At 45.5% G+C, this 15,000-nt stretch overlaps 2 protein-coding genes across 7 annotated transcripts in view; one reads left to right on the top strand and one right to left on the bottom strand.

Annotated features, from left to right (window-relative positions):
- The window catches only part of acacb (acetyl-CoA carboxylase beta), a 37,846-nt gene extending 35,754 nt beyond the window's left edge, over window positions 1–2,092 (top strand). For all 5 annotated transcript variants that reach the window (XM_064353539.1, XM_064353541.1, XM_064353540.1 and 2 more), the window contains 2 exons: window positions 284–420; window positions 741–2,092. In XM_064353539.1, coding sequence (XP_064209609.1) covers window positions 284–420; window positions 741–867 — 264 coding nt within the window. In that variant the 3' untranslated portion in view covers window positions 868–2,092. The remainder of the gene's footprint in view (window positions 1–283; window positions 421–740) is intronic.
- Window positions 2,093–2,445: 353 nt separating this feature from the next.
- Window positions 2,446–14,745, bottom strand: foxn4 (forkhead box N4). Of its 2 annotated transcripts, XM_064353553.1 has the most exons (10): window positions 13,353–14,745; window positions 12,577–12,665; window positions 7,407–7,576; window positions 6,976–7,088; window positions 6,495–6,605; window positions 6,088–6,218; window positions 5,796–5,892; window positions 5,465–5,672; window positions 4,633–5,046; window positions 2,446–4,048 (listed from the first exon to the last, which is right to left on the bottom strand). In XM_064353553.1, the coding sequence occupies exons 2-10, from the start codon at window positions 12,660–12,662 to the stop codon at window positions 3,777–3,779; spliced, it is 1,602 nt and encodes a 533-aa protein (XP_064209623.1). In that variant the 5' UTR covers window positions 12,663–12,665; window positions 13,353–14,745; the 3' UTR covers window positions 2,446–3,776. The 2 variants fall into 2 exon arrangements, with proteins under 2 accessions (XP_064209623.1, XP_064209624.1); XM_064353554.1 differs by lacking the exons at window positions 12,577–12,665; window positions 13,353–14,745 and adding an exon at window positions 10,431–11,489.
- Between the last annotated feature and the right edge of the window lie 255 nt (window positions 14,746–15,000).

Genomic DNA, 15,000 nt, shown 5'->3' with positions numbered 1-15,000 from the left:
CAGAAAACGTTGGTACATTCGTCTGCGCGCGACCCGTGTCTCTACTCTGATTGGCTATTGCATGAAACCAGGTGCATTGAAGTTGAGCTGCTCGGAAGCAGTTGCAACCAAATCGCATTTGCGTTGCAAGTAAATTGCAGTGGTGTTTTTTAAATGTATTTATTTTTTGGTTTTATTGTATCTCTGCACCACTGCCTATGAGGGTCCCACCCTCAGCATGTCCCTGAGAATGTTAAATAGATTCAAGGCTCAGAGGAGGTTCTGTGGATGGGCTCTCTTGCAGGCATACCTGTGGGATAATAACAAAGTGGTGGTGGAGTGGCTGGAGAAGCACTTGTCAGAGGAAGACGGGAACCGGTCAGCCATCAGGGAGAACATCAAGTACCTGAAGAGAGACTACGCCCTGAAGCACATCCGCAGGTCAGGAATATCACACACACACACACACACACACACTCAGGCATGCTCACGTACACACACTCACTCCTCACTAACTCGCACACACATGCTCTCTTGCGCATGCACTCTCTTCTTTCTCTCTCTCTCTCGCACACACACAAACATGCATGCTAATGCACACACTCACTCTCCTCACTCATACACACTCTTGCACACACACTCTTCTCTCTGTCTCTCTCACACACAGTAGAAGCACGCAGGGCATACGTTAAGCACAACAACTGAACCATTCAGCATTTGGCGTACAAAAACACTTCTCTCTCTCTGTCTTATGACCTCAGCTTGGTCCAGGCCAATCCAGAGGTGGCCATGGACTGCATCATCCACATGAGCCAGAACATCACTCCCTCTCAAAGGGCCAAAATCTCCCACCTCCTGGCCACCATGGACAGCGCGACCTCCACCTGACCTCCGACCTTTTCCCAGGATGCACCAGGGGGGGGGACTCCTTCCAAAGCCCAACTCTAGCGCAGCTCGTGAACTGTGGCAGTTGTAACGCTGTGCTGGTGACCTGGTTTCCCACGGCGATCGGCCAGGACCGACGTTCAAACCCTCTGTTTTGTTCTCAGGATTAAGATACGACTTCTGATTGTAACCACGCACAAACCCTGCCGACCCCAATGCACACTGCAGTCCTGCCACTGTGTGTACGTGGTCCACTAAAAAAAAAAAAGATCCCCTGTACCCCCATTCCGTTACTAGTCACATTTTTCCTCTACCTGTGAATGCAAGCAAGCTGCCTGAGGGGAATTACTACCGTTGTGCCATCAGAACATATCGAATGTTTAAAAGCAAGGGGGTGTCCAGTCTTTTCCGAAAAAGGGCTGGTGTGGGTACTAGTTTTTGATTTAGCCCAGCACTGCGACACCTGGTTCTACTTATCGAGGTCCTGATTGAAGACAATGATTAGTTCATATGTAAAATCAGGTGTTGCAAATCTGCACCCACGTCAACCCTTTTCGGGTAAGATCAGACACCCCTGTTAGTGTGCCGTGTTTCAGTGTGCGATCAAGATGGAGGATGCCAAACTCGCTTCGATGCGTCTGAAAGAAGTGGGTTCGAAGACTTGCCAAATCTCAGCCTGTCCGTGCTGCATACTGACGGGACAGCGATTCCTCACACGTGCGAACTTGCCAGCTGTTGTATGCATCAGCTGCCGGTTCAATCTTCAGGACCAGAGCGGACCCGGAACGCAAGATGTCGACAACAAAAGCTGTTTGTTCTCCTGCTGATACCAAAGATATGCTTTTTACCGCGTTAAGTGTTCGAGCGAGGGTGCTCAGTACGCACTGTGGTATCTTTGACGATTCAAGAGAACTGATTTTTATACTCTCCTCTACACCAGCATTTACCTCTGTCGCTTTTTTTGATCCTCCACATGAACGACTGTGTAAATGATAAGCTATCGATCTGACACTTCCCTGAGACGTTTGCTTTCAGTGAGTATTTGTGCAGGTGCTACAGGCTATGGGAAGTAAAGAAAGGGGCTCATATCGGAATGAGTCATTTGGACTCGCTGCAACACTGTGTGTGTGCGAGCGTGCGTGCGTTTGTGTGTGCGTGTGTGTGCGCGCGTGTGTGTGTATCTGGGATGTATATACACATTCTCTGAATAAATGCCAGTTTCACTCATCGTCTTCCAACTGTCATATCTTTGAGCTGAGAATATGAAACGACCGATTTCCTGCAAGTGTGAGTGAGATTTTATTTTTGTATTTCGGTCTCATTGCTCAGAGTGTATAAACTATAAAACAAATGCATTTCTGAATTCATATTCCTTTTATTGTATTGAAATATTTCTAGTGTTTCAATGGTTTATTACAAACCTACTTTTACAGTGATTTTGAAACATGGTTTAGTTTACTTCAAGTTGTTTTGTATTTAGATTAACACAAAATAACTTGAATGTAAAACCGGAATGATTTTTAGGAGTAGACTTTTTACACTTGGGATATTGGCTCCATATATTATCACAGAAACTTTGGATCAAGGTGCAACGCAGGTAGTTTTAATTATGACACCAATATGAATCATAGAAGATCCAAAATACCGTTGGGGTCTTTGAATTCTTACATGGCATTAGCAATCTGGCTAAAAATTAAAATCGGTAAGTGACACTGTACTTTTCAATCAATGATATTGGCAAGTCTGGATGGGTTAAAAGTGAAGTAAATTAATTTATGATTTATATTTTCTTTTTTCTTTATTTTTTTTTTTCCTCCTGTTCCAAGGAGGGATGTCGCACCTGCAGGGGACTGTAAACCGTGCTTTAAAAACGATGCCTCTCGTACATTTATAAATATAAATTAAAAAAACATATACAACACAGTAATACTGCCTAGCACAAATACAGTAAAACACGGGTCTCTGAAACTACAGTTGTTAGGCTAACGTTGACCGGAGGTAAAGGAAACAAAAGTATTTCTCCCGCTCGACCGGGACGCCGGTGCCTTGTTCACAAGAGTTTGTATTTACACAGTCGAGTATGTTCACGTAGAATGCCATGACAGCGACCCACCCCCCCAGTTTTGGTTGTAGGTCCTCTGAAGTTCTCTTTGCTTGGCAAAGTTCGATCGTCAGCATCCATAAGTATGACGTATAGCGCTCCTAACAGGAGCCGCAGGCCCCAAATTTATTCCACACAAAAGCCTTTTTTATTTGACGTGTTGCGTACTCTCGGCTGTGAAGGGCTGATTCGATATTTTTCCGTCGTTGCTGGTTTTCGCTGTGGTGTTATCTTGATGTGAATAAAAAATGTTTTGGGAATAGCCACATTCCTCTCGGAAACAAAGGGACCAGTTTGAAGAAATGTCCTCAGTTACTGCCACTGGGACCACTGAATGAGACATGATTTAATTTTGGGGGATGGGGGGGGGTGGTGGATGGGGGCGAGGGCTCCAAAATTATTATGATTTTTTTTAACCGCTGGAAGTTGAGCATTTGGTTCCAGAAGTGGGATCTAGAAGTTGTACCAATGTGGAAAAGTGACTTAAAAAAAAAATTTCTTTGCTTTGTTACATCGGGTTTATTTCAGTAAAGCTGCTCCCTCCTGTGTGCTCCTTGCTCCTGTCCGCTCCTCCTTTCTGTCTGCTCCTCTCTCCTTTCTCCTGCACACTCCTGTGTGCTCCTTGCTCCTTGGCACTCCAGCTCCTGTTCGCTCCTGTCTGCTCCTCTCTCCTGTTCGCTCCTGCACGCCCCTCGCCCCCCGGGGGCAGTGATAGAGCAGGGCGATGGGTGCTGTGTTCGAGCAGGGCGATGGGTGCTGCGTTCGAGCAGGGCGATGGGTGCTGTGTTCGAGCAGGGCGATGGGTGCTTTGTTAGAGCAGGGCGATGGGCTTGCTGCCTCCCTGCGGGCCCATGTACTGGGCGGAGACACTGTCCAGCCCGCTGTACGCCGCGTACAGACCCGTCACCTGCAGGTCCGAGAAGGACAGCCCGCTGCCGCCGGACGCCCCCGCCAGGCCCCCCCCGGCCCCCGCGCCCGCCCCCCCGCCCAGATCGCAGTCGGACAGCCGCAGCGGCGAGTTGCTGAAGGCGCCCAGCGTCTCCAGGTTGAAGCTCTCGTCCTTCATCTCCTCCCACAGGTTCCCTGGGGCACAGAAAAGGCGAGTCAGGCTCTCCCAGGTAAGCGCTGTGTTCTCCAGTACTGCTCGAGGGCACTGGCTATTCTGACCTGCCCGCTAATCCCTGGTAACGAAGCCAGGGCAAATTGTGGGATTGACCTGGCGAAGCAGAAGGACTTTGGTGTCTAAAGCTAATCCCAATGATAATAGGAATTTAAATTTAAGCATTTTGCGGATTTAGCCAAAGTGACTTAAAGTAGGTGCATTTAACATGGCTTAATAAAATGTATTGTTTTATCTGCATAGCGCCTATTATTATTTGGATGTGTTTATACAACTTTTAAGCCATGTCCACAGCACTGGTTGGTCGGCAGTTTTTTTTTTTTTCTCTCACTCCTTTAACTTATTCTGAGGATCAGATTTCTTAAGGTGTCAGATTACAAATGTGTTATTAGAATGTTCTGAACTGAATGTGCTGATGTCACAATCGCCACTGGTAACTGAAAGCAATGGAGTTCTAGAACACCGACTCAGAAATTTGAAAAAATAACATTCCAAAAAAATAAAAAAACAACCCTGCTCTTCAAAGGGTTAAATCGAAGAGGCCCACCTTGTAATGCGAAGTCCATGATGCTGGGATCCAGCGTGTCGACCTCTGCGGTGACGTCGCTGTGCAGGCTGTAGAACTCGTGGGGGGGCTTGCCGGGGTGCTGGGCGAGGGGGCTGTGGGAGAGGTCGGGGACCGTGTGGAGCGGGGGCGTCTGGGCCGGGGCGGGGGACCCGGGGGCCAGCCTGGTTTGGGCCTGGAGCTGGTGCTGGTGCTGCTGGTGCTGGTGCTGGTGGTGGTGCTGGTGCTGGTGCAGGGGGAGGCACTGCAGGGACAGGGTCATGACGGGCTGGGGCTGCAGCTGGGCCGGCAGGGTCAGGCCGCCGGTCGGGCCGCTGGGGAGCCGGGTCACCCCGGGGTCACACGGCTTCCGTCTGCAGCTCTCGGGTCGGTCCGTGATCAGCTTGTCCAGCTCGTCTGTGGGCGAGCGAGCGAGCGACACACACAAAGGAACAGCTTAGAAATGTGACTGGCTTTTTTTGGGGCTGCTGCACACTGGAATCATTGCCATAGTCTTGCATCCTAGTTTGTCTATCTCAAAAAACTTCATTCCTCCTCCTTTAAATCATTTCCCTTTTTGTCTTCCTTTGGAGACACCAGGCTTTGTGCCTTTGGAACCACTGCAGTGCCACGTTCTCTCACCCGAAGGACCCAGGTGTGCGGACCTGACCTGCACTCTCCTACCTGGGTTGGCCAAGCTCTGGTGGACACCCACCCAAAGAGACATTCATACTACAGAACGGACCTGTGCTCTCCTACCAGGGTTGGCTATGCTCCAACAGACTCCCATCCAGAGAGACATTCAAACTGCAGACCTGACCTATATTGTCCCTACCTGGGTTAGCCATGCTCCGGCGGATGGCCGGTAAGTCCTTGCGCTTCCACTTCTGCATCTCCTCCTCCATCTTGTCGATCTTGGCGGGGTTCAGGGCCCAAAGGCAGCCCTTGCGGGAGGAGCCGCTCAGCTTGTTCTCCACCTTCTCGAAGCACTTGTTCAGCGACAGGTTGTGCCGAACCGAGTTCTTCCAGCCGTCTGGTGCCGTCTACAGAGGGGTGCAAGAAAAGGATCTTTTGAGTCATCTGGAACTTACGAGTAAGTTACTCATCCCTTCCCCTTATTCCAGTTCACCCCTTATATCCACAAAAGAACCGGAAAGAGAATTTACCTTGAAGTAGGGGAAGTGTTCCTTCATAAAGCTGTAGATCTCGCTGACGGGGAGACTGCCCGTCTTGCTGTTCTTTAGGGCCATAGCAATCAGGCAACTGAGGGGACATCAAATGGAGTAAAGTTTACTATTCATTTAAAGATGGTCCCTTTGGCAGTGAACTTCTCACCATGCTAGTGTTTCCTTTCCTGGGTCATGGGAGTCAGGATGTAGCAATCATGCAAATATGTACTTCCTAGTCAGGGCCAGATTATAATTGAGCTGGCATTCCCAGAATTCCCTTTGGGCTCACCTGTAGGAGTAGATGGGCTTGGGAAAGGACTTTGGCTGCAGGTCTTGGTTGCTGTGTGGGGCGAGTCGAGGCTGGTTGAAAGGGCCCTGGTTACTGTAGGAGGTACTGCTGTAGAGGCCTGCGGCAGAACACTGCGGAAGAGACATTAGCAAATTTCTCATGAGTAAATTTGGATTTTAGATTTCATCGTGCTCAGTCCCCATAGCAGCTCCCCACTTTGAACAACAGGTCTTTTGGAATGTTTTTAAAATTCTCAGTGTCGGTGTTCTAGAACTCCATTGCTTTCAATTCCCAGTTGTGACGGTTACATCAGCATTAGAATGTGCAGTTAAGAACATTCTAATCACACATATGTGATCTCGCACACGATGCGTGTTTAGATGGTAGATGTTCCTGAAGGGTTGTACCTGCTGGCCAGTCTGCGCAAGGGTGAAGACTTGCTGTGGAGACGGCTGGTAGACGGACGGATGGGACTGGAACCCCGGGGAGGGCTGTCCGTTCAGGGAGTACGACGACATCTGAGGAGCAGGGAGGGAGAGAGAGGCACAATTTGTGATCTCTGTATCCTCCCCGTTGCGCTAGACAAGGGTGTCTTTGTTCGTTTCATCTCAAGCCACATAGGTGTGTGTGTTCTCCTCTTCGCTACACACGTTCAGACACAAGGGTCTAACTAAATTCCCAGAAGGCCGCACTGTCTGTGGGTTTTTGTGGTTTCCAATTAAGGCCTTGAGAACAAGGTGTGTGTGTGGATTCTTTAGCCAATCAATGACTGGAATGACCCTCGGGGGCCCAAATACTCGTCAGACACTGCGGCCCTCCAGGACCGGAGTTTGGCGCCTGTGGTCTAACCGAAGCTGTTCGCCGTAGGCCCCGTCGGTTCCAACTCACGTTTCCGCTGTGGCCGCTGATGCCGCTCATTCCCAGAATGCTGTTCTGCATGTTGCTCTGAAGGTGGATCATGGTCGCCTGTCCACTGGACACGTTCATGTTGTTAAGCTGGGCTGCAGGCAGAGTCCACACACACACAATATGTCATTTTCACTGGGAGCCTCATCAACAGAGGAGCCAAGTTGTCGCAAGCCCTCCTTGCCTCCTGTCCCAAACCCTGCCCCAGCTCCTCAAAAGCAGCCCTAAAATAAAACCCAAAATCTGCTCCAGCTCCTCAAAAGCAGCCCTAAAAAGCCCCCAAAATCTGCTCCAGCTCCTCAAAAGCAGCCCTAAAAAGCCCCCAAAATCTGCTCCAGCTCCACAAAAGCAGCCCTAAAAAAACCACCCCAGTGGTCCTGGCGGACAGACGGACAGGTGACAGGTGCACACACCTGTCTGCTGCTCCAGCAGGTTGCCCTGCGCGGCCACACTGAAGTCCAGCCGCCCCGCCGTGGTCATCTGCTGCAGCCGGGGCACGTCCACGGACGTGAGCCAGGACAGGGACTGCAGGTCCCCCGGGAGGTCGTCCTCATTCAGCTGGGACGGGTCTGTGGTCAGCAGCCTGGGGGGGGGGAGCAGTGAGTCTCAACAGACAGTCCAACACTTCACTATATTTCATATTTTATATATATAGACAACCATCACGCAATTGTCAGACTACAATAAAAAATTCATTCATTTTTTGTATCCAGTCTTGGGCATGCTTGGATGGATTTATTGATCTTTATGTGTAGAGCGATGAGCAAAAAGGCTACTATCCCGATAATTTGTTTAAAAAAAAATCAATTTCTCTGTCTAAAACCAATTAATTACTTCAAGAAATTTGAAAACGAAAAAAAAAACCTCCCCCCCCTTTTCAGTTCACTTATGCACCAGCAAAGACGAGTGCCTGGTGCATTTTTAAAGGGCTTTTTTTCAGTTGTTCCCCCAGTAGCAACTGAAAACAAGGAGTGACTTTCATTTTTATTAATCTTCTTTGCTGCCTCTTTCTTTCCTCCAAGACAAAACCAAGTTTCCCTAAACAAGCGGCAAATGATCCAAGTTATAAAAATTCATCAACTTTGTTTTGAGATCATTCTTATGTTTCATGAAGCATTTCTAATATAATTAAAAAGTGAAAAAATGAGGAGTTTTAAAGTGTTGAAATGAGTGAAAAACGGTGAAATCCTTCGCTGAGGATTTAAGATTAGATGCAGTCACTTGAGGTCAATGGAGGCTTAAGAAGGAATCCTCTCTCTCGCGCGATTTCTTATTTCTTTTGTAAACGGAGACTTCTTGGAGGGAGGAGGAAAAAAAAAAGGGGGAACTTCTTGAATCCTCTCCAGTCCTCTTTTCCTACACTTACTGTAGAAGAGTGCAATAATTAGGGAGTCGCCATGACAACCCTCGCCATTCAGTTATTTCGCGAGCCTGGGCACTGTAGCTCCCCCACACCCCCCCCCCCTCGCCCCCCCCCCCCCCACTCCCCAACCGCAATCAGGTGACCGCGGTCCCTCTCTCGTCATTGGCCGAATCGTAAATAAACAGCGGCCTTGAAATCATTTGAAATGTGGAGTATAGGCACATGTTGTTTTGCAACAGTTGGCCCCTGTCTATTGAAAGATGATCGCCCATTGTGTCCCGAACGCCAGGCTGCCGGGTGACACGTGGCTCTATTGTCTGACCCTTCCTTGATTGTCTACTCCGTGTTTTTTTTTTTTTTTTAGGTTTTTTTTTTTTTTTAACCAGGCCCCCGTGCATTAATCTGCCGGAATGACAGTCCAGACACAAGGGACGCAAATGAGAGGACCATCTGCTTCCCTGTCCCCCTTCTCCATCCCAGTTCCACCTCCTTGCCCCACCCCCCCCCCCCAGTGGTGCAATAGACAGGGTGGTGGTGGTGGTGGGGGGGGGGGGGCAATAGGGTCAAGCCACAGCGCTCACGCAGCCTGTCAGCCGATAAATTACATCATTTCACCCCAAAAAAAAAAAGAAAAAAACCTGCCGTGTGGACACCGCGGCTCGGAGTGTGGCCTTGGCCGCCCGTGCCGGTCGGCAGGGCTTATGAATAATTAGGCTCTTCCATTCAAGCGCGCGCCCTGTTCAAGTGAAACTCGTCGTGCCGTTCTGCTTTATGTTCCTCCTGTGATGGCAATTTAACCTTTGAAATTTGAATCTGTAAACCCCCCACACCCCCACCACCACCACCCCCATCCCCTCCCATACACACGCCTCCCCCAACCCCCCACCCCCTCCCTCCCATTCACACAAAACACTTCCTCAACTGTTATCTGGATTTCCTCGTTGAGCAATCAAAATATTGACAAACAAAAAAGGCTGCCATGGTGCCCTTAATATACAAAACGTTTTTCTTTTCTTCCACGGGAACAGTAGTGAGAGATTTTGAATGAACTATTCTATTAACTGCCGCTGTTTTTTCCCCCCACCCCGTCTACTAACTTCACCACGGGTAGATATAATGGAATTTTAAAAAAAACTCCTTGAAGTCTAACTGTCAGACAGCCCCAGAGCTTCACCTCAACGCATCTGAATACAATCTTAAGACCCTGTTAGATAGATTTTTTTAAAAATGGAACGGTAGCTAGGTAGAGAGGTCTGTTATTTACTGCCTGGATACGGTGGCACGTTCCAGTGAGTTGTATTTCATTCTGAGCCAGGCCTGTCTTTACTAAAGGTTATGAAACGGTAATGTGTCAGGTGGGTGTGGAAAAGATTGTTGCCATAGTTCAGTTTGTCCTTTCATTTCCCTATGAAATACAGCACACGGGTTTTCTGGAACTGATAGTACTCGCTGATAAGCCTGCTTTCCTTAATCCAGTAGACGTGCGCTTTGTTTCATAGTGAAACGAAATGGAAAATATATCGATTTACATTTAAAAAAAATAAAATTTCCTTTCTTTTCTTTACTTTCTTTCCAAGCATAGGCCAGCCAAACAAAAAAATATATAAACATCTATACATGCACCTTAACAATCGCAGTTCTCTCTATCAGTTTAAACATTCCAGTGTATAAACGAATATTACCGACAATTTATTATTGAATAATAATTTTGTCAATGAAAGGTTGTGTATCTTCTCCATTGTAATTTCTGCATATTGTTAATTAAATGAATTATAAAATTTAATATTTATGCTTATTACCACATTGTAATACACCCATATGCCATACAACTCAACCCACATAAACTCCTTTAATATTATTCATCAATCAAGTATGAAAATATGAAATCAAATGTACAGTATGTCTACGAGTATAGTATATGACTATAACTTTCAAAATGAACAAGCAGCAAGCTGTGTTGCTAATATCAGATTTCATAGTACTTGCATAAACTGCTAGTAGCCTCAGACATATAACCTTCTCATGTCTTACCGTTAAATGTCCCACAAATAAAATAAATGTCTCTCATACAAACCTGAAATTCAACATTGACGTAAACAGAACTGCTGTACTCCCCTGCGCACAGACACACACACACACACACACACTATCCACCGTGCTAATTCACTGCATTACCGGCTCAATCTGTCAATCATGTGTCGCCAGGTCAACACCCAAAGAAACACGTACAGAGTAAACACCACACGTTCTACCTCAAGGTTGTAAGGCGCTCTTGCAGGGACTGATTCACCCAATCGCAACTATTTAGGCTAACCATAGTAATGCAAAAATAAATAAATAAATAAAACAACACCAACAAATTCCATTCATGTTGCTTTCTGTTATGATGTAACATATTCTACTGATTTCACTCAACAAATGGCAGTGGCAGAGCACTGCAGTATTTTAATGTGAGTGAAACTGCACTGCATATATGATCCATAATTACATCAGTCTAGGTTTTCTCTTGCCTTTAAATTTGTGTGTGTCTGTATTTGCAGGAAAGAATGAAACCTGTAAAGAATTTGTACCGTATCAAGATTTAAGCACATTCCTTATCCGTGGGCCACAAAATACTAGCTTGAACTACTTCTGTGTTAACTTCTGAATAGGGGAGGCATTCAAAAAAATTTTTTTAGGGGAGGCATTTACTGTACATAAAATTTTGCAGCACTAACAAGAAATCCTCTTAACAAAACATTAAAAAGGTGCCTTCCCTGCCCAAGAGTTATAGCCTGAAGCATCAGTCATAAGCATGTGATTTACGATAGGAGTAATTCATTCAGACTACACAGGAACATCACCATCAACACACAGCTCTCAAAACAAACCAAATATGGATGCATGGATCACATTTTTCTAAAGAAATTTTAGTACCACTAACGCTGTCAAAAACAACTGGTTTTGGCTCTCGCTGGCTCAAAATTAGAAGCACACTGATAAAATCCTACTACTGGGAAGAGTAGTGCAGATGAGGCTACAAAAACTATATAACCTGGAACAAAAATATTAACAATGCCCCAAAACTGGAATTTCACAGTACAGTTGAAGTACTCCGCATACTAATTTTATATTTGGCTTTAGAGTTTCCACAAGTTCACACAATTTATCATTTTCAGAGCCCAAAAATCACAAGTTCATCAAAGTCAAAGTTACGAACAACACTCGTAATCTCACAAGGCGAACATACGAAAATGCCGCGGTGAATTTGTAAAACGGGTTAGCATCTGTTAGCCGCATCTACGGGCTACACACGTCACGCACTCATCACAGACGTCGGCCGCGAGAACCAGTTGCCCTTGAGCCCCTGACAATTAAGCAGGAGACAGAATATTCCCGGTTAATTAAATTTCGGTTGTAGTCACTGTAGCATGCAGCTGTGTTTTTCAAAATACATACTTGCGGTCACTGGAATGCAAGTATGCGCATGGATGAGCGGTTTAAAAAAATAATAAAAATAATTAAATTCATTTTGTTTGCTCAGCGAGGCAAAGCGTGTAGTGTCCCTGTCCTTCAGGCAAGTTTAAAAAGAAGGCAGTGGAGCAAGCGTTTTTTCCCAGAGGTTTAGCTCTCCTAATGCCCCCCCCCCCCCACCCCCTCCTCTCCTTTCTAATTGGAGGCCACTTCCCCCTGCAGTGACCCCGGGAGACCCCGTTACCCCTGACCCGCCCGGGCGAGGGGGTCCGGGTCTCCGTGTGTCGGCAGCGGGAGGGTAAACAGAGCTGATGGGTTCTGACGGGTCCATTCAGACCGAAAATCATTTATTCTCAGGGTTTTTTTTTTTTGCATACAACCCCACCCCCCCCCCCCACCCCCCACCCCCCATCCAACACACACACACACACCACCACCACCTCCTTTTTTTTTAAAAAAAAAAGGAGCTGTCCACACCTAGAAGACAGCGATTGTACAATAGCAGGGGGGTTGGTTCCCTGGCGCTTGAAAAGTGTATCTCTTGAACAAAAAGTTTAAACACTTGATGCTCAAAAAGTATTTGAAGTAATTGTGTCATCATAACATAGGTGTGCCAAGCCAGGATTTTAAAAAGTTAAAAAGAATGAACAGATAAATATAAGCTATTTCACATCAAGGACCATGTTCTTTGACAAGTTTCGATAATTTAAATTAAAAAAGCAAGGCACTGTCCCATCACCAGCAGTATAATAATTAACTTTGGGTACCTGTAGTCTTGAGGTGATGGGTGGTGACTTTGTCCTGAATTTCCAAGAATTTCTGACATCCTGGAAGTAATTCCACTTTCTATCATTTCCTGTGGGGAAATTTGACGTGTTTGTGTTAATTGACAGCAATTGCACTGATAAAGAATATGATCTGATATTTCAGCAGTGGCAACACAATGTAAAAGATTTTAAAAAAATAAATACTTCTGTCCTAAGAACCCCTGTTCTCGAATATTTCTAGCAAAATGGTTCTACATCTTCTTAATTTAGTGATGATTTATTTTCATTCTACCCATATCCTTAATAAAATTAAAACTCTTGGCATTCATTGATCTCTTAAATTACAGCAGAAATTGTTACTTACACAAGCAGATAGCTCGATAAATAGCTTGCTACATGTAAAAACTGAGAAAGTTAGACTTCCTAATCTGGCTAACATTAACCTAAATGTTTGGAGAAATATTTTTAAATGAAATAAAATCTAAAATTTTGGATAACTGGCCAATAGGCCTGAAACAACGTAATCAAACAAACTAGGCATCAGACCATCAAAAATCAGACGACCGCTGTTGACGTTACTTTATAGCTGACATAAACTAACGTTGCCAGTGCGTAACTAAGTTACAACTGTCATCCTTGCTTGCACAAGAATAATGTTGCAGTGGAGTGACATTACCTAACTTGCCATTTAGCAGTAAACAAAAAATAATAATGCCACAAACGCACGCCAAATATTTTTTTTTATCATGAATGAATAGCAGCTGCAGAACTCTTACCTGTCTTGTGTAAGCCGTAGTTGGGATGGTCTGATAGTGCGTCTGCGTAGGGTATTTTGACTGCGCACTTGTTCTCCAGACCGTTTTTAAATTTCCCTCTTTGGCGCTGTCCAGCAGTCTCTGTCATGCGCAGTGCTCCGTCCTTGCTGTTCGGTGGGCAGGGTCACAAAGACTTGTCCGATTCAGCGGATAATAACCTTTAAGACATCATCAAGCCTGCAAGTGCCCTGTATCGATCTAGCTAATGTTAGGAGACTAGTTGCTCGATTTCCCTTTAACAACTCCTGTTTTGGTAGTTGACCGAATTGGACGCGTTATTCTGTTCAGATGAAACCGGTACATTAAAGTTAGCTAGCTAGTTACACTCCAAAATCTTGGCTACAAGCCGACTATCGGCATTACTGATCTCTTATAGATCTCGTATTGTAGCTAAAAGCGGATGACTAGAATTAACTCGCAAAATGAAAATATAATTAGTTAGCCATTTCTGACAGACTGACAGCTTACGTAAATCGTTGATAACAAGCGAACAAGTATTGAATTAACTTTTTAAAAGTTGCTCGTCATTCACAAATGAGCAGTTTTGTGTCAGGTGTTTGTTTTGGTTGGCATGTTGACGTTATTATCCAAGTTATCAAAATAATGATGAATGTATTGCACAAGTGCACTAAGTTAGTTGATCACCAATTAGCATGCTGGCTAACAAAGTAAATAGTTAGGCATGCATTTTAAAGACTCTAAAAATAAGATGGTTAACGAGGGAAGCTAACTAAGCACCATGTAATATTTCAACAGAAGCCAGCTACAGTAATGAAAATCCAAATAATAAGTTAGCTGTCCATCAAAGTTAGTTAAATGAACAGCGACTAACTGAATATTTACGCTGCTGATCAGCACCTCTCTATTATATTTTGCAAGACTTCCAGCGGTTAGCTAACGTATTTAACTAAATTAATAATGTTCAAATGTAGTTTCTGTTCTTCTCTTTAATGTAACGAGTCCCGTGCAAATCCCTAATAGAACTCCTTCAAGGCAGAGTAGTTTCTTCGCTCGCGTGCCTTTCGGCTCCTAGTCAGGAATGAATGGCTGAGAATAAAGCCGTTGGTGCTTGCTGAGAATTTCTTTCCCCGCCGCTGCGCCCGCGCCTCTTGCCGGGAGCAGTAGCGGGAAAGGTGGCTCGGAAGGCGCGTTGGGGGTTGGAGGGGGCAGATGAAGCTATCAGCTCAATTTGGGAGGCTACAGAGGTGCTACAAGTCATACCAACTCCATCCCAAAACATTACCAATGAACGTTCGCGTTTTCGGGAACATTTGCTGAACTTTTCTGGCACAATTGCTTCGAATGTTAAATGGGCTAAGTCATCTGGGCGCGAGGGCAGTTCTGATTCTGATGCAAAATAAATAAATAAATAATTAGCTCGGCAACAGGTGCTAAAACAGCTAAATAAATGCATATAAATAAGAATAAATACATATTTTTGAAATGTAAGTTTCGGTACACCTTCATTTCATGCGTGAAAGCGGAATATACCCACAAGATTGTCATATGGCTGCGCATATTGTGTCTAAAATGATGAAGGTAAAATGAGACCGCACATTATTGCAGGTTTGGAAACTGGACTTTCGGGTGCAGTCATTGTACATTTTTG

Source organism: Anguilla rostrata, chromosome 10 (genome assembly GCF_018555375.3).
Source record: "Anguilla rostrata isolate EN2019 chromosome 10, ASM1855537v3, whole genome shotgun sequence".
Taxonomy (NCBI): domain Eukaryota; kingdom Metazoa; phylum Chordata; class Actinopteri; order Anguilliformes; family Anguillidae; genus Anguilla; species Anguilla rostrata.
The sequence above is the reverse complement of the archived record's forward strand: the minus strand, read 5'-3'. Positions and strand labels throughout refer to the sequence as shown.